Source organism: Carassius gibelio, chromosome B11 (assembly GCF_023724105.1).
Source record: "Carassius gibelio isolate Cgi1373 ecotype wild population from Czech Republic chromosome B11, carGib1.2-hapl.c, whole genome shotgun sequence".
Classification (NCBI taxonomy): Eukaryota; Metazoa; Chordata; class Actinopteri; order Cypriniformes; family Cyprinidae; genus Carassius; species Carassius gibelio.
In genome coordinates this window covers 17559829-17579608 of record NC_068406.1, presented here as the reverse complement: position 1 = coordinate 17579608, position 19780 = coordinate 17559829, and the positions used below count along the sequence as shown (strand labels likewise).

The following is a 19780-nucleotide window of genomic DNA, read 5'->3' as shown; positions in this document are numbered from 1 at the left end:
AAGAGATGATGCTGATCCTCAGATGACCTCAGATGATGCTAACCCTGAATCAACAAACAGAACTAACAGATATTGTTACAAGTGTGACTGCATCATATAATAATATTAATTATGTTCATCGTCTGGCTGACTACGTCTTGTATTAATTTTTCTACAAATCCTGTCATATGTGCACAAACTGAGTCACCACTTATAAGCTATTACTAAATATTGTAGAAACATAATTGTCTGTAAAGTTGCTTTGTAACGATTTGTATTGTAAAAAGCGCTATACAAATAAACTTTAATTGAACTGAACCATCCTCAGAAATGCATTTGGAAAAGTGCTTTATTTTTTTAATTTAATTAAAAAAGCACACTTTCTTATATTCTAGATTCATTGCACTTAAACTGAAATATTCCAGGAGTTATTTTTTTTAATTATGATGGTTATGGCTTATGACCAGTTTACAGAAATTTAAATTCAGTATCTCAAAATTAGAATGTTTTCTCAAAGATAAAAAAAAATAAATAAAAAAAAAAACAACCCAGAAATGTTGAAGATCTCCAAAGCAGGTTTAATTATACACTTAATACTTGGATGGGGCTCCTTTTGCACAAATTACTGCTTCAATGCAGTGTGGCATGGAGGCGATCAACCTGTGGCACTGCTGAGGTGTTTTTGAAGCCCAGGTTGCTTTGAGAGCGGCCTTTAGCTCCTCTGTATGGTTTGTCAGATGTTACCCATCTTCCTCTTTACAATACCCCATAGATTCTCTGAGAGGATCAGGTCAGACATGTTGGCTAGCCAATCAATCACAGTAATATCATGGTTGTTTCCTGACATCTTCACAAGGTTTTGGTCATCACTGTGGCTTGTGCACCTTTTCCTACCACACCTTTTCCTTCCAGTCAACTTTCTATGAATATATTTTGATACAGCACTCTGTGAACAGTCAGCCCTTTCAAGTAATGACCTTCCGTGGCTTACCCTCCTTGTGGAGGGTGTTGATGATTGTCTTCTGGACAACGGTCAAACCAGCAGCCTTTCCCATAATTGTGGTTGCATGTTCTAAACTAGCCCCAGAGGTACCCAGTATTTATTCTCAAATTTATTCAAACTAATCAAGCTCAAAATGGAATATTCCAATTTTGAGATACAGAATTTCTCATCTGCCTAAGCTGTCAGTCGTTACCATCAGAATTTAAACAACAAAAAAACAACAATAACTCCTAAATAAAGACCTTTTCATTGATTTATATTTTTTTTTTTTGAGATGCACCTGTAAACACAAAGTCTACTGGTCATCTTTGTTTAGATTTTTTATTATATATATATATATATATATATATATATATATATATATATATATATATACACACACACACACACACACACATTTTCTGATGAATTATATATGTATTAAGCAGTGTGGGGAAGGTTAGGATCTCAGTTAATAAAAAAAAATAAAAAGCATATGCATAAATGTTATTTAATAATTATGTGTCCTAATGTGTCATAAACTTCTGAAATATTGGCGTCTCATATTTTAAAGCGGTCAGTGCAATTTGGGAAATAAATCAGTCAACATTTTAAAAGTAAACGCAAATTGTTTTTAAGATGGCCATTCCCTTTACTATTATTATTATCATTATTATAAATACTACCACTACATCATACATTTAGGCTACACACAGGCCTACAATAGATTTCCTGTGCGCATTGTGAGGAAGTCAGACAAAACACTCTATATATATCACATCATGGCACCTTTGCTTATAGCTTTCTTCTTTTAACAAACTTAATCTTACCTAAAGAAAAAAAGAAAATCCCAAGAAACCAAGACATGAGCCTCATTGTATTTCAAATTCTAATGGCTTTATTTATATATAGAGATTTGTATATATGTATATATAGTTTATGTAATAACTTTGACTTCAATTGCTTGATTATCTTTTTTTTTTCATTTTTGTTCTGTTAGATTTTAACGACAGGACATAAAGAACAAGGCATTCCACATGATAATATATTACAAAAAATAAAGAAAACTTGAATGTGTGCACATTACACACATACATTACATAGATAATACACTTGCATTAGTATAAATAATGAAATATGGGCATGACTGAGTTCACTTCGACAAAAGAAAGCAAGCGCACAGAGAGAGAAACAGAGAGAGGAAGAGAGAGAGAGAGAGAGCATTGTTATGACAGCTAAGAGGATAAATAATTCATCATATTTTAATCCAATGAATCTGTTGCATAGTTCGAAGCAAGCAGGATTGACATTTCAGCATGATAATGATTCTCACAAAAGCTAAATGAAAGAAGGGCTCAAAAAAATCTGGATCTTTTTTCGCCAATTAAAACACACACTGACTGAAGACACCGTTCGTGACTGTCAGATCAAGAATCAAGACCGAGTCCTCTAGCACACACATGCGTACACTTTGTTGTCTAGATCCAAAACACACATTCAACTATTTACTCCAAATGTGCATTGACAATAAATGAAATGGCAATTCAGCTGTTTATGGTAATGCTTCCAATAAGATTGACACAGCTGGGTCGACTTTACATGAATTTAGCATGGATCAAAATGAGCTCAACTCACACTTTGACAATTGAAAACAAACCAACTAAGTGTACTCTACTTTCCAACAAGAACATTTTGAGTCAACTTCTCCTAATTAGACACAGATTCGGTAACAGTGTATCCCTATACTGTCACCTTATAGCCCTTAAAACTACATCACATTAGATGAGCACATATTCTCTAGCATCTTAAAGAGACTGTAAACACATACATGACATTGGGACACATTGGGCTTTTTAGATTCACCAGTTGACATTTTCAATTCAATTATGCAAATTAAATGCAAAACATATTCACTTTCATGTTGGAAACAATTAAGGCCTCCACACTTTCCCAAAACCCATGATCAAAGACACAGTTTTCTCATTTTTAATCAATTACTCAAGACTAAATCAATTAGACACAGTGGTGCAGGTTGTCCATGTGGTCCATTGGCACTTCTGTGATCCTAGAGATGTAAAAAATAATTACAAAACACCACATCTCTGTAAAGTGACTGTAAACAGATTTTTCCCAACATTTTATCCCTCACCAAGCAAAGCCCTTGTCCTTCAAATAGATCTTGTTCAGTAAAAGTAACAGAGAAACCTAGTTTGAATAGCTTAAGTCATTAATGACATGATCATGCAGTGGAATGGTGAAAATGAAAGGTTGAACCCGGCCCTTACTTTAACTTGAGCAATGCATTTTTATAACACCATCTAGCACATTTCCACATGAAAACAATGGGATTTAGTGCGGTGGAATGGACACATTCTATGTGAACGGCCTTTTAGTATGAAGAACCTTTTGTGGAACGGAATGATTCCATGGATGTTATGGAACCACAGATGCCAATAACCTAATTTTAAGAGTGTATTTCACATGCATTATTAAAAAAAGACAACACATTCATTGGCTAATGGAAATAACTAAACCTAACTTGTATGTGTTTATTAAACAATGCTCTCTATCTCTCTCTCAAAGCCCTCAAACAGAGGAAAAGAGTATGAATTAAGAGAGTAAAGGGAATCAGTACATTTCAGGAAAGTGAGATGGGAACTAAGTACGACTGTTGCCTACCTTGAAAACGCAAGTCCTTCAGCTTTACCACACTAGCGTCTTTCATCTTTGATGGGTCATGCATGGATGAGAGGGAGCTGTCTGGATGGAGTCGGTAACCCACACAATAAGGTGATGGAACATCAAAGCTCGTACCACTCTGCAATTAAGCAGTTCAATCGACAGCCACTGCTTATGGCTATAAAAGTAACGAAACAAAGCCAGATCGAATCGTAACTGGTAAAAAGACCAGATTGTTCAAGCCCATACTCCGGCAGTCATTCCCCAATTCCTACGCCCTAGTAATTAGGAAATTTAATGGAGTAGTACTCTCTCGTGATGTCTAGACAACAAACGAGATGCTTTCATCTCGGTACAGAACGTTCTTCTCTGAAACAGCATCGAGTCAGTGTGTGTTTCCTTCGCAGAGTCTGCTGATGTGTAAGTGTGCATGCGTGCGCGTGTTTGTGTGTCACATTCATTCTGGAAACAAGTAAACATTTGGGGACGCCTCATTCCATATGTAATCATGCAGAACATTGAACACATATATTGAACAATTACATTTTTTTTTCCAATGCAGTTTTTTTCCCCCCAAGTACAGCATGGTTTAAGCTACACAGGACACTAAAAATACCAATCGCACCAGGTTGTACATATTGCTTTGAACCACCAATTTGTTTATAAGTAATGCATGCCACATTAATGAGATTATGTTTATACAAAAATAACACCTGTATATATTAAGGTGTTTCATATGAATTACAGAAATCAGATGTTCTATTGACTGCTTTCCCCGCAGCCAAATACAATTTTCATTTCACTCAACATCAGATGTAAATGGACTAAATATATGCAAAATAAGTGGTTATAACTTAATGTTATATTCCAGTTTTAAAACAATCTTTTATTTACAGCTGTGGTGTATCATTTCCTCCTGTCCCTAACCAAGCAAACAAGAATTGTCAGACAACTTCAGTAGAGTAGTAATGCGTTAAAATTCAAAAGTTTTTGCACGACAACTTGAAGCGATTCTCAGTTTACACAATGCGAAAAGAGAGATAAACATGTGCACTAACAGAAATTGTTCTAAAGAACTATTAAAGGGAACCAGAAAGGAAAATAGAAGACAATGGCTTTGATCGTTTCCCTCTTTTTTCTGCATCCATTCTGATCAAGTAATGAAAAAAGATTTAAGTGAGTGGGGCATATTTTAGATACTCATGGGAAAGAAATATCCAAATATGGATTAAATCCAGTTCTAAGTTATTCCAAATGAACAAGAACAAAGACATAAGTCTGTACAAAGCAACACTTTGGCAGAATTTATATAAAGCTCTAACTGGAAACCATTTCGACTGCTTCCACAAAGTCAAATACATTTGTACTTTCATGTAACAAACAGTACGTATTCTTCATTTATATCCAGAGCCGCGTATGACAAAAATGTTTTGCAAAAAGACAAATCAAAGTTAAATGATGACAACACAGAGAATACGTACTGTAATAATCTCTTTTTCCCATTGCCGACACTTTGCCACTTTAATGGGTGATACAGAAGTCTCACAGAAAATAAATTATGCTTTATCAGTCTAAAAGAACACAGGAGTTAAGTTCGAAAACCTCAAAACCTGTAATTAACATTTCCCACTATAGTCCAACAGATTCTAATTAGGTGGCAAATCATAATTTTTACACTCATCTATCTGAGGCTGCAGGTTTGGAGTACGCTATTCGGGATAAGGCCATTAAATGCTCACTCTTCTGTTGACAACTAAACTAGACCCCTTGACTTTACAGTAAGCTTTTATATATATATATATATATATATATATATATATATTCTGTATACACTGCAATATGTACTCAACTGCTTATTTTGCTAATTTGTCATGTCACCCAACTCTCTGGCCTATACACCTATATTTATATATTTTCCTAAAATATTAAAAAGTACTTAATATAAAAATACAGAATAATTGTAAAAAAAGGAACAAAACATTGAGTTTTATATGAAATTCATGCATGCTTCCCCACAATAACATACCATGTTCCACTTAAGCGAAATAGCAAAACTTGCCAGTAGGGGGAAGTGCAGCATCAGCCGACTGCTGTGGAACCTTTCCGTAAACATTAAAGTGGTCCATCTAGATTTTTTTTTTTTTTTTGTCTTTAGGCAGTGACTCTCTGTGTATTTTTCGAATTTGGTTGGAAATACAAAATAAACTGCAAAAACAATGGGATATAAAAGAACAATCTATAAAATATGGCTCTGAGCAAGTAGAAAAAGGTGTAATTTGAGGAATCCATCAAACCTAGATTGGTATGAGCGGAAGGTCGTTCTATGGCAGTAGTATGTTTTGGCTAATAAAAAGCACATGTTGTTGAGGCCGCACTCTTATGAAAACTGTCCAATCTAGTTTGTCATCCAGGTTTCAACAGAGCTCACAGGGTCCAACAGAGGCCCTTGCTGCATGCTAATGTGTATTAAAGTGTATTCTTTCTCTTTTTTTTTTTTTTATAGCAAAAGCATGCTTACTACGTGCAGTATCCTTACTCTCACAGGCTAAGTTCAGGGATGGGATTTTGGAGCTCTACCAGTGATGTCTGAGTAACTTGGAGCTTATGTGGAGCACAGCCTGATGGTAGATAACAAGAAGAACACCTAACTGCAGAGCTGAGGTGAGAAAAAGACTGGATTTGAAAGTACACACATACAGAATCACCTCTAAATGCATTTTTTTTTTCTAAAGAGGATACAAGAAAAAAGAAAATCCTATTCATTAGTTGTTATATCCCATAAAGGTTAGTAATACAATTCCCATTCCCATACAATCAGACACAGATGAACCTAAAGACAGATACATGCACACTATGATGAGGTGCTGTACCTTCAATTAAGTACTTGGTCAATTAGTTGAGCATTCATTTTGAGGCAAATGAGCATTAACAAGAGACTAGAGATGCCCATTGGGTGTGATTTCAATGAGATGCTGTGTAGGATGACCCTCCCTGCCCCCTTAAGAGCCAATCAGGTATTCTTAACTCAGCTATACAATAAGTTTATTATAGGCTTTTATTCTGCTAATGTTTACTATAGCAGCCTTACATCTGTACATATAAAGTGACAGAACACCCAAAATGAGCCTAAAAGCATCGTATTAACAACGTCTGCACACATAACATGAATGTAGTGTCTGAACCACTTAAAACGTCCATTAGAGCATCATATTTTAAAAACTAAAACATGGGTAGCTTCACTGCCATGTTTTTCAAACCATCTTAAAACAGAGTAAATTAAGAGAGAGAAAAAAAGAGATAGAAATGTATTCAAATAGCAACTGAGTGCATGATTATAATTGGCTGTATCATTACAAAAAAAAAAAAAAGTACTATGTAACTGAGAGTCCTAAGACAAATAACAAAAATTATTACAGCATTACACAAGACCAGAGATGTGACAATATAAAAATGAGAGAACTGTAGAAGAGAGAAAAATGCCAGTGACAGGCTGAAAGAGGGCGTTTGCCGCAGCGTCGCCCTCTAGTGTGTAAGTTAGGCCATGCGTCACATGGGCTGCAGCACAGCCGCATGTACTTACAGAGCACTGCTGCTGCTGCCAACACAGTACAAGTCGTGAGGGGCAGAGGGGTGGGGAGGGTGGGATTAAGGAGGAGAGGAGAAAGGGATTGTGGTTGCCCCATCGGCCGCTGTAGGTGCTGCTGTCTCCCAGATGTGCATCAGCAGGGCTCCACCGGAGGAGTGGTGCACAGGTTTTAAAAACAGAACAAATAAAAAAACAAAAAATGATTTTGGGGCAGGAGGCTCGATGGGAGGTTCACACGGAGAATTCATTGCTGTGAAGAGAGTGGCCCGGGGGTTCACCGCCACCTCCTTTTCTGGAAGAGGAGGGGAGCTGATCAATCTCTACACAGCCCTCGTCTATCGTGGGGATGCGGGCTTCTTCCTCGGAGAGGGGTACAAACTCAGGGTGGGACATGAAGTTATGGATGGAGCTTCTTGATTCTTGATTCTCTAGGCCCTCGTATAGGGAGCTACGGAATGCGTTCACCACCTTAATCTGCAGCGAGTAGTTGGGAGACAGAAAGAAAAGAAAGAATTAGTGGGATCGTATTGGCACAGGGTCCGCTTCAGAGCGGGATGCACTGGATCTAGAGGGGTACAAATCGGTGGTTGATTTCATTTTCACAATAGCACTCAAGCTCTTTATGAGATCTCAAACAAACAAATAAAAACCAACAAAAACAATACAGCACATACAGTTGAATAGAGAAACGGGGATAAAATGAATACAAACCACGACTGTGATGCAATTTTCTATTTGGGGCAAGTGAATGAGGAAAATCAGGCATAAGTGGGACACATCCATATCAATCACAAGCTTCGAAATGGTACAAACAAAATGACCACAATCACAGAACCACTGCAAGATGAGACGGACATGCAACCAATGTTTGTTCAATAAGCTATTTAGGAGCCAGAAAATGGCAGACGTTCAGCATCGTATCTAGGTTTATGAAAACCTGCCAGTAGGGGTGGGCGAACGCTACACTGGTAGAAATGGTCAACTGCAGAAATAGAGTATTGTGTAAAATGCTGCCGCAGGGATAAAAAATAAATGTGCCAAATCACATTACATTCAGGACAGAAAGAAGGGAAGTTACCGTTGCTTACTTAAGATTTCCTACAAATGTTTGTCTTAAACCATGGCAAGAAACAATATTGTGTAAATTACTACAGTGAATAATAAACAACATCTAGATTAACTATTTAGAACCAGCAAGTGACACTAGAAAGGACGCTACACTTCATCCAAAATGTAAAACTGGGTTTATAAGTTTATAAGTTTTCTTCAGAACTGCTTTTAGTTGATTTTTGTTTGAATTAATAAAAGCAATGCGAAGGAGACTTCAAATAGATTTTTAATTTATTAATCACTTAGAGGGTAATTACTTAGTAGCTCAAATAACCTAAAAGTAGAGGTCGACAGATGTATCGGTTTTGCTGATTAATCGGCACCGATAGTTGATTGCTGGAACAATCATTTATCTGCAAAAATCCGTGCCGAGATTTCCGGGTTTCGTCTGTTGCTGGAGTGGCTGAGAAGGGTCCGTTTTCATTGTACTGTGCGAGAATGGCCTCCAGTGGTTGAAATCATTCACAATGTTCTGTTAAATTAGATTATATTCGCCCAAATCATTGTTAATGTACATAATTCTACATTAAGCATTTTCATCAAAATGTTTGTCTTTCTGTGGCTCTAATAAAGTCTGTATGCTTTATTTATAGAGCTATAATATAGATTGCTCTTTCTGTTTGCTCTGTTTTTTTTTAAACACTGAATTTCAAACTTATCTATGCCTCATTGTTCATTGTTGAAGTAAACTTGTGTTCGTTTGGTGAATAAATAAACTTTAGACCACTTTTTAGTTTTTAGTTTTAGACCACTGCTCGAGTTGAACGCGATGCATCTGGAGTGTGTGTGTGATACCGGTAAGTTCTCCTAGACTCAGCGTTGCTCTTTTATTTTGATAATCATTAAGTGTTCAAGGATAGAAGCAGTTAAAGTGTGGCTGTGCATTCATGTGTCTCTTTAGTGGTTACACATAAAATAACTCATTTTGGGTAAATCTAATAGGTGATCTTTGGTTTTTATTCAATTAATCTATTAATATTTTAAATTTAAAATAAAAAGAGCAAAATACTGTTTGATATAATATTCAGTTTCATTGTAATGCAGGCTATAGGTCTACATATTTCCCTGAACTACATTTCTGTTGCTATTTATATGTTTAAATGAAAACGAAAGGAGGCACTTATGTTTTTTGTTCAAGTTTAGATTGTTATGGTTTTCAAATGATAAATAGAACCAATGTGTCTATAAAAGTACAAAAATGTATCATACAGCGACGATGATTTTGTACTCCATTGTTGTTTCAGATTTCTGCCTCCGCTTGCTACGTCATAAATCATGTCACCACCAGAGTAATCTACTGATTGGTTAACGCGGCACAGATTTTCACCAAAGTAAAAAAAAAATCAATTAATTACGCACGTCAAAACGACCAAAACGCTCAATTTGCACTGCGTCCTTTGTACTGCCTCATTCACGTGAATCGTGCCACAGGATGTCTATTCGCATCTTTGCATTGACTTAACATGTAAATCACTCGCACTTAATGCTTCATTAGCGTCTGGTGTGAACTAAGATTTGGAGAGACACAGAGGAGAGGAACTGTTGAATAAAGTCGTTATTTTTGTTTTGTGTACAAAAAGTATTCTCGTCACCTCAAAGTTACGGTTGATTCACTGATGTCAGATAGACTATTCTGGTGATGCTTTTCATACTTTCCTGGACCTTAACACTGTTATTCATTTGGCAGTCTATGGGACAGTTTCAAACCTCCCGGTTTTCATCCAAAATATCTTAAATTGTGTCCCAAAGACAAATGGAGCTTTTACGGGTTTGGAACGACATGGGTTTAACTGAATAATGACAATTTTCATTTTGGGATTGGATATACCTTCAAGTCTGTTGTTTTATATTTATATTTTTATGGTGCTTCTTAGTTTCATTTTTTGCTTTGACACCCACCACTACCAGTAGGTGTTCTGCTTTTGTAAAAGAGAGAGGTAAGACCAGTGAATGGGTGAAATCAAAAGGGCACAGAGAAGAGAAGAACTGTCAGGAGGTTGAGAGAGAACAGAAGATGCTGGCAAATAAGTGGAACAAACACGCATGGACATGTATAATAAAAGCGTAATTCCGATTCCTGGTTTTAATGCTTCATAAAATGAGTATGATGCTTCTAAATGTCTACAGACTTAATAGGCAGACCAATAGAGAGGATGCCAGAGAACTTTTGAGAGATGCTGCTTTACATGCAGGAATGCCAACAGAACAGTTATTCAGGTCATTGTTCATGCATAAGAGGGATCCTTGCTCAGCACTGTGCAGTCAAGTTACCATTACCTTTGGTTGAGGATGCCATTTATATTTATATTAATTTTGTGGGAATCAACATTTACTTTTTTTTTCTTTTTTTTTTTTACTAAACAGTAAAATTGAAGTTATTTCCCCCCAAAATATTAATTATTATGATTACAAGTAGACAGAGCATTAAAATGCATAGCCTGTGCATTCTGGGTCTCTCAGAGACTCTCTGCGCAGTGTGGTAAAACGTCAGAAACTAATCTTGCTCTATTGCAATTTTTATGCCTTCAACCTTGAGAACAACCATAAAGACAGATGTGAATTGGAGTAACTTGTTTTGCGAGTGTCTGGAGGATTTCCCCCTTGGTAACAAACAAGTCTGAAGAACCCTCTGCCCTGCCAGCTCAGCCAATCAGCAATGGCTTGGTCGGTTCAATCCGTTTATTTCTCAAGTTTACATTCTAGAACCATGCAGCTATGTCGGCCATGTTACTAAATTCTATCTGGCTGTGAAAAATGCAGGAACAGCAGGCTGAAGTAATTTGTGAAGCATCTACTCTCTCCTCATAAATTCTCACAGACTTGTCTTGAATCACTAATTTGGATGAATTAAAAGATGACTAGACCTAAAATGATATTCATATGGTAAAAAACTAAGTGCTCACTTGTATGGTGTCAATAATAATTCATTACAGCTATAAACGTGAATCTTGAGGATTCATTCCTCAGAAAAGTAACATTTATTTCTGGTGTAGCGAATGCACATGAGCCCTATACCCTTCCTTGTGTTCCCCATAGTGAGTAGGGGTCATAATGATTCTCTTTCCTATAGAATTCCTATGGAATTTGCCATCTTTTCCAGCTCAATTTCTCTCGTTTTAACAACAGGCTTCTCCCTCTTTTCACAACTGCTTTCACACACTCACTCACACTCTTCTCTGTCTTTCCCCATTCTCACACTCATGCTTCCAGCCCCCTCATCACGTCTTCTGCTCTGAAACGTTATACTCTGTCTCCATCTCTCTTCATTGATATTCTAGAAGGAACTATGAGTCATGGGCTGTTTTTTCCAGCTTTCCTTATTTAGGTTGCATCAATAGTGCTTTTTGCATTACACATCTGAAAGTGTGTTCACGCTCAAGGCAGATAAAGGGTCAGAAGGTTCATTTCACCATAGATGGGAGCAATCCAAATATACAGAGAGCTGGTAGGAAATTAAAGGTTCAGTTGGGTTCAATCATTTTTAAAATAACCATGTGAAATTGGACAGATGCATTTCAGCTATATCCTGCCAAGCAGTGCATTAAAATGTTAACTGGGTTTTCTACAGAACCATGATGTGTTCAGAGGGGTTTTTAGTGTCAATATGCAGTAGCTAGGACGTTGGTAGGTGGTAGACTCAAATCAGATTATATGAGAATTGCAAAATATGTAATTAAATAGTAGTAGTATTGCTTGCACAGAGTATGGTTATAATACTAGCCACAACTGGGAGTTACTGTAAATTTTCAATACATTTGAAAACAGAATTATTATATTAGCTACTGTTACAATTAAAAATAAAACTATTAAAAATGGTTTTAATTGAAATGAAAAACAAAAAATGCATTTAAGATAGTATATGAATGCTATCTTGAATAGGTTTAAAAACCTATGATTGCTAACAGCCTTTTTAAAGGGTCCTCAATTGCTCACTTTTATTTGCAACAATCCTATATGCGGCATCCCCTTCAATGGTCTCGTCCAGAGACAGGCAGAGAGTCAGAACGGAAGGGTTGTAAAGTGACTGAAGTACAATGCATGGGAGTGGAAAAAACAGGAAGGACAGTGAATGGCCTGCATCTGTCTTTCTGTCGGCCGGTTCATCAAACAGTGTACGTGCCGTGCAGGTCAAAAACATAAAAGGTTGTACAGAGATGCATCAAAATTGTGGAAACACCAAGCAGTTCTTCCCACGCATAGACTTTACCTCGGCAGGCCGCCCAAGTATATTTGGTAACACGTTTTTGCTTTCCGTTACTTTTATCCTCTTATACTTTTTTTTTTACCTATTCGCGATGATGAAACCATCCTGCATGTTGCATCTAAAAAAGGCATAAAAAGACCCGCAGAGACGCGGTGGATGTCTCGCACACAAACACCCGGTGCGTTAGTGTGATCATGTTTGTTCCACATTGCATTTTTAAAAGCATTTAGGCACATGCAGAAAAATGAATGAATGGACCTCTATGGACCCCTGCTTAATGTATGTGGTAATTACATTTTTACTGTATTTCCTTCAGATTTTTCTCTAACCAGCAGATGGCAGAATTCTGCCCTAACACCTAGATCAATATCTCAAAACAACCTATTTTAATCAATGCGTGTTTTCAGAAAAAAAAATATATTTCAAATGCATGCTAATGGTGTAGTTGACAAATTTTAAAGTGGATAAAAATACTTCATACCCCCCTAAACACAGCATGATCTGTATCAAAATTTCAATAAATAAAAATATTGTTAAAAGTCACACATTATTTTTTGTTTGTCACATGTAGTAGACCATTTTTGTGCCATGGGTAATAGGAGGATTTTCACCCGGCTACCACCTCAAATATATTTTAAACCTGTGGGAAGCAATGCAAGGTCATCAAAAAGAAATGACTGTCCAGAGTAGAACACAGTGTGCTTTGGCATGTAACCCACTCTGTTCTAGAATAGGGATAGGCTCATTGAGTAACTGGATGCCTGCACTAAAACCAGTTTTCAGGCTTCGACTCAACTAATTCTTCAAATAAATCACTGACAGCTAAATGTTGTGCAAAGTGACAAAATCGTGACCAATGCATATTTGATGTACTGTATAAAGTACGCCTATTTAGATCTGCACTGCACAAAATAAATTATAGAAAAGCGTGCACATCCATCCCAAATGAATGAATGTGGCCAAATGTGTTGATATTTCACCGTCTGTGGCATTGCACAGCAAAACGCATCAGAATTGTAACTAGCATTCATCAAAATATCTTGATGCGTGCCATTGTTGATATTCGCAACCTTAACATGGAAGATGCTTTTTATTGGAATATAAAAATTGGTTTAATAAAATATTTTTATTGGTTTTACCCTTAATTGTGTAAGGGGTAGTTAGGACACAGTGCTCACTTTTTCAGGCATTGGAAGAAATGCAAAGTTAATGAGAAAGAGAAATAATGAGCAGAAGGAGCTTTAAGATGGGAGATTGTGAGGACAGACTCAAAAAATATATGAAAACGAGGAAGAGAGATAGGAAAAGCAGTCTAAAAAAAGGGTGGTTACTGATTTACTGCAGGATAACAGGCAGGTCATGAAAGCATTCAGCATTGCCATCATGCATCAGCACTGCTAGCTTGCCGGTGTGTTATGTGGCACTCACTGCCTGTAGTAGAAGAGGAAGCAGGGGCGGGCGGCCCAGCAGCCGTAGCAGAGTTGGCGGACAGGGAGGAAGAGGAAATCCCTACATGGGTGGGGCTAGAAACAGTTTTTGCGTCGTTGTGCTGGCTAACCACGGAGGGCTGGCGACGCAGGGCCCCAGGCACCGCCGTTTGGCCCGTCTGGAATGTATAAACCACGTCCATCTGCAAAGAACAGGGAGAGGACGAGGGGAGGGGGGGAACAGAGGAAGAAAAAGAAACAGAGAAGGACAGAGACCAAGGGGCCAAAAGGATTGGTTAGAGCAGATCAATTTGTTATTTGAAAGAGAAAGAGAGAACATCCATTAATCCCACAAATAAAAAGTTTGGTTAGTACTGAGCAAGTCTGGCAGGAGAAGGGCTGGCACAGGAAGATAAAAAGGAAAGTTTTATGTGGAAAACTATTTTTTTTTCCAGGAGAAAGGAAATGCTGTGAAGATGTCAGTGAAAAGAAAGGGAGGACAAAGGCTTTATGTAGTACTGATGAGTCTGAATCGTTCGTGTGCCAATTATTTCTTTCTTTGTGTACCACTAACCATGCATGACAGATATAAAATAGAAATCCATGAGGATTTTAAAAGTGGGGTGGTGGGACATTGGGCAAGGGGGAGAGATAAAAAGCTAATTAGTTGAGTAGTGTTTTTGCGGTCAGTTCAACAGCTCGTGATCAGGAATAAGAGCGAAGGGGAGGGAGGAGGGAAAGAGGAGGAGGATGAGAAGACTGTTCGGCCTCTTTTTCATCTGGGCTTGGAGGGAAGTCTGGCAGAATTAGCAGGGACGGTGATCTGAAACCACAGGGGGTCCGAACGTATCCAGGGCACATACACATTAAAACTCTCCCTCCTCTTCACACATTACTGCCCAATTAACTTACTTAGAAGACAAAAGAAGATTATGCAATGAAAATGAAAGTACGCCATTTCATCCAGGCTAATATGGGAATATTAGAATAGTTTAGAATCATTTAAAATAAAATGTAATGGGTAATGTAATTGGGTAAAAAAAAGTACTTGTCTAGTAAAAATCTGTTAAAACACACACATTTTTTAAATAATTTATTTAAAAGTTTAATGTTAAACATAAAACTTAAACTAATAAATAAAAATAATGTTTTCATAAGGAGATTTGAAAAAATATTTTTAAAAATCATAAATTATATTTTTACCTTGTTTTTAATTACTGATATGCTATAAGTGACTCCAAACTATTACATAATGCACTACTAAAAAGATAAATTAAAATAGATGTTTTGTCTTATCTTCAAAACAGCTTTTGCAACAAGTTAAAAGGCGATTAGATAAAGGGATAACCAAATGTTTTCAACATCACTTTGTAGGCTGTTCATTTCACTTCAGATACACTTCAAATCTTGTTTTTTTTACTAACACATCAACGTATTGATCTTTTACTCTAAAATATTGATTGCTAAAACCCAAATGATATGAAAGCAGTAACAAAGAATTGAGAAAGAATGAGAACAAAACAGAAAAGGGTTTAAGATGATCCCATATGGCAACATGAATTCCCCGTGGCTTGGCGCATTGCTGAAAGGCAAATTACACATTTCTTAACGATACAAAATGAAAACAAAAACTAAAACGAATGTGTTGTTTTCAGAGGTGACAGGAAGCAAATCTACAGGGATAAATCAGGGCTTGTGGAATACACTGATGGTGGGTGGTTTACTATAGTGTTCGCTATAGATCCTCTCCGAAAGATCGCCCACCAACACATAGACACTCCTGGAGGATCCAGATAAATACATCTGTGAACCCTCTCACTGAATCCACTCATTGTTTGTGAGCTGCAACACTGTCATGTATGAAGGCAATGGAAAGTGAAAGGAGGTCCTCCCACACGGCCTCCTTCTACAGAGCTTTAAAAAAAAAAAAGTCTGTTCCCAGTCGTTTATTCTGTTGAAAGCAAGCAAATTTTGCTGTACAGTCCCTAGTTATCTCTAGGCAGGTTGTACATATAGTCAGAGAGACATGGGTTGCCCCACTGGCATTTCAAGAGAGTCATCTCCAGGGCACATACTGCTTTTCAACCTGGGAGACCTAAGCAGCTCACAAGTCTTTGTTTAGTCTTAAGGGAGATGCTTTTCCACAAATGAACCCATGGAGATGCTTGAAGGCCACTAGGGTGATGTCTACACAAAAACAGCCACTGGCTATCTAGAATGTTCACTAATAATGCCACTTTCAGCTACGCACATGCTGTTTGGAGCTGTAAATATGTATTTGTTGCTAAAAACCAATTAAAAGCAAACCAATTAAATACTACAAAGAATTGCATGCATCAGAAAATTCTGATGATAATAGATTGAATATATTACCCCTACAGATCATATTCTTTTATCGAAGATAATTTAAATGTAAGTTTTTCAAATCTATTACTGTATACATAATTGATTAAATATTACAAAAGGAATAAAAATATAAAATTATAGTTACTATTTTAAATTGAGGATCTGCTTGACATTTTTCTTTTTTCTTTAACAAATTCAGATACCATTTAAAGTGAAGAAACAAAGTAGCAAAGCAACCGTTAAACAAATTGACAATGGATCAAAACAGATCAAAAATATTAATAAACCACACATTTAATCAGTAAGCTGCCAAAGAGCAAAGACATTTTCTCCAAACAAGGTCTACAGTGGCAAAGTTGTGTATAGGTCATTGCTGTTGTATTCAAGTCATTTCTACTCTCTCCTGGCACACCGGCTGGAAGAGGCAGGAAGGAAGAAGGAAGAAGTAAAGAGTGGCTTGCCTGAGTCTGGATGCGGTTGAGACCTCTGAACCATAGGATCTGTCCCCTGCGCATCTCCATCTCAGCAAGGTCAATTGCATCCGCACCTTCGGTTAGCTGCTCCTGGGCAATGTCCTCTTTGGGGATGCCATGGCCAGCCTCTTTCAGGAACTTGAGGTGGTGTGTGGGGATGGCAGAGATGAACTGGAGAATGAAAAGAGAGGGGGGAAATGGGGTCAAGTGATGGCAACGGTAGCTCATCAAATAGTCATTAGCACAGCGGTTGTGATTGTGGATGGCTTTCCGAGAACAGGATGCTGAGAATGTGGTAAATTAATGCAAAGATTTTATGAATCATTATGGCATTTGACCGCAAGTTCTTTGTGTTAAAAAGCAAAAAGTCCCTTTAGTGAATTTACATTTTGAGTACAAACTACACATAATATAGAGCTTGCTTGATTAAACGCCAAAATTTCTCCCAATTCTGGGATTAAACTATTTATATAAGACATTAATATATTACTGTTCAATATTTTAGTGTCATTTGTGGATATTATACTTTTATTTAAGCAAGGATTCATGAAACTGATGAAGTGACAGTAAAAACATACATTGTTACAAAAGATTTCTATTTCAAATTTCAATACACTGAGCCTACACACTAGAAAGGGAATGAATAAATAAAGATAATATATATATATATATATAAATTGTAATTTAACCTCTTTAATTATTAAAGCTACAGTTTCAAAGGGACCTCCCAACATAAATACACACACATGCCATTATCAACCACCCATGGTAGTTATTTCTGCACATCGACTGAGACGACTTAATATGGAGTGGATAGAATGCACACTGTTCCTCCTCCACGTTTAAGTTCCCAGCATCTGGTTTGTGAGGCTGCACGTGTGTACACGCACAAACAAATGCTCACATGCACAAACACCAGCTGAGAAACCCAGTAGGAAATGGCTTATGTGTGATGCAGCTGCCAGGAGCAGCAGACGGCTTGCAGCTCTAAAGGCTTTATCCGTACTTGATAACTTCCCCAGCCTTTTGATGACCCTAACATGCTGCGTCAGTCCTGCATACAGTTTTAAATGTACCATAAGCATAGATGTATAGAGGCAGAGGACCGACCTTGTGCTGATTATAAAGCTCACAGCTGTCCGTCCTTTTTCTGAGCTGAACTTTGAGATGGTGGCAACTGCTCTCTGGAATTGTGTCTGCCAGCCTCCCTCGTCCCCTCCCACAGGTTTGAAATCATACATAGCTTCACCTCCCCCTCCCCTACCCTCCCAGTGGGATTGAAGAGAGAACTAAAGATGTTCCACATCACCCACGCATGTGCAATCTGCAGTGATGTTTTCTTTATTTCCCCACTTCGAAGCTTGTAGATCCCGCACTTTCTCACTTTGTCATTTGTAAATGCGCTCATCTAACTAAATTGTCGTTTTGAGGTACTGATTAGTGATGAACAAAAACATTCTGTAAGGATTTGCCTTACCTGGCCCCAGAGCAGCTCACCAACTCCTACGAAGATACACCAGAGCCACTGATCGATAGTGAGCGCCGTGCAAGAGAACGGCTTCCCTCCGAACTGCACTATGACTATCTGTAAAAAGGTGTATTCCATTAGTCCTGCTATACTGCAAAGAAAGCCACAAGAGACTTGAGATACAGCAATTTCAACATGGTTGAGGGGTGTTGTTTGGGTTACTTTAAAACAGTGTAGCTGTAGTGAAAATAGCTGCAACAGATGGCTTTGGGTGGATTAGACTTAGTACAGTAGCAACAGCAGCCTGATAAATGATTGGCAATTTAAGGAATTTAAAGGTCATTAGGGGAGTTAACATAAAATTAACACTGATTGAAAAGTATCTTGCTTTAAATACATCAGTGGCTGGTTGCATAAACTACCCAGACTAGTATAACAAGTTAGTTATAATGGTTTCCATTGTCTTTATGTCAGTTACGTAAAAATGGATTGTTCTAATTTGAACACAAAAAGAAAGATTGATTTTCAGACAATTATCAGTTCAGTTATGCAACCTTACACTATAAAGCATCAAATGTCTGTATCTTGAGGGTGACAAACAGCAACTTTACATAACCATTTGTTGGGGATTTTTTAAAAACTTTTTTATAAAAAGGCTTCATTCCAGCTTTGTAGCCTATTTGTGGAAAAGTGTCTAACCTTATCTAAGCAGAAACTTAGCACATTAATAAACTATTCAGTCGACATCCAGTGACATAATTTCACATACAAACATTTTCTTTTCACAGCTTTTGAACAAGCCAAAACTTATCCCATTTTATAAAAATCATAGTGTCATGTACTCCATAAAGACATTGTGACAGATGACAATTTTATGTAATGTATATTTGCTACATTTAATTTGATTAAATTTTATACCTGCAGAGCAAAGGTTCCCAGAACAACGCTGCAGAAAATGGGGTTCCTGTAAATTCCCTCAAACACGTTTCTTTCTCCGTGGATCTTGCGGGCATTAATCTCATTGAAAAGCTGCATCATTACGAAGACGTTGAAGATTATGGTGTAGTGTTCAGATGGCGGGGAGTGCAGAGGAGCATTGCGGCCACTATCAATATTGAACAACTTCTCACCTTTGGGCAGAGAAAAATGGTGTCCGTAAAGGTATCATGTAAAAAAGTTTAATATCTATTTCAAAATGTAATAGTATTGCATGTAAGGAGAAACACTGATCTCAATAAATACAAGCTTAAATACAAGTGTAATGTCCACTAAGACAGAGTATTCAAACTGCTGAATGGGGTCTTCTGTACAGCTGTTCCTTAACCCAACTGACCCAACTTTTTTTAAACCGTTGTACAACATGGGAACATGGTTCTTCACTTTTATATGCTTTAGGTAGTCTCTGATGTGATCTATTGCACTGCAGGGAGCAAAGACTAGGATTTACAGATATTTGGCCTAAAACTGTCAAGTTTTCTCTGTGAAAATTTGAGTTGGGATGGAGACCTTTAACTATTAAAATAGGG

At 37.3% G+C, this 19780-nt stretch overlaps 1 protein-coding gene across 5 annotated transcripts in view; it reads right to left on the bottom strand.

Annotated features, from left to right (window-relative positions):
* Positions 1 to 1836: 1836 nt before the first annotated feature.
* The window catches only part of LOC127968658 (plasma membrane calcium-transporting ATPase 2), an 82919-nt gene continuing 64975 nt past the window's right edge, over positions 1837 to 19780 (bottom strand). For 2 of the 5 annotated variants that reach the window (XM_052569987.1, XM_052569985.1), the window contains 5 exons: positions 19173 to 19384; positions 18264 to 18371; positions 16775 to 16957; positions 13969 to 14170; positions 7552 to 7700 (listed from right to left, as the gene is read on the bottom strand). In XM_052569987.1, coding sequence (XP_052425947.1) covers positions 7696 to 7700; positions 13969 to 14170; positions 16775 to 16957; positions 18264 to 18371; positions 19173 to 19384 — 710 coding nt within the window. In that variant the 3' untranslated portion in view covers positions 7552 to 7695. Of the gene's footprint in view, positions 7701 to 13968; positions 14171 to 16774; positions 16958 to 18263; positions 18372 to 19172; positions 19385 to 19780 lie in introns of all 5 variants that reach the window. The other 3 variants (XM_052569984.1, XM_052569986.1, XM_052569988.1) reach the window with 2 other exon arrangements.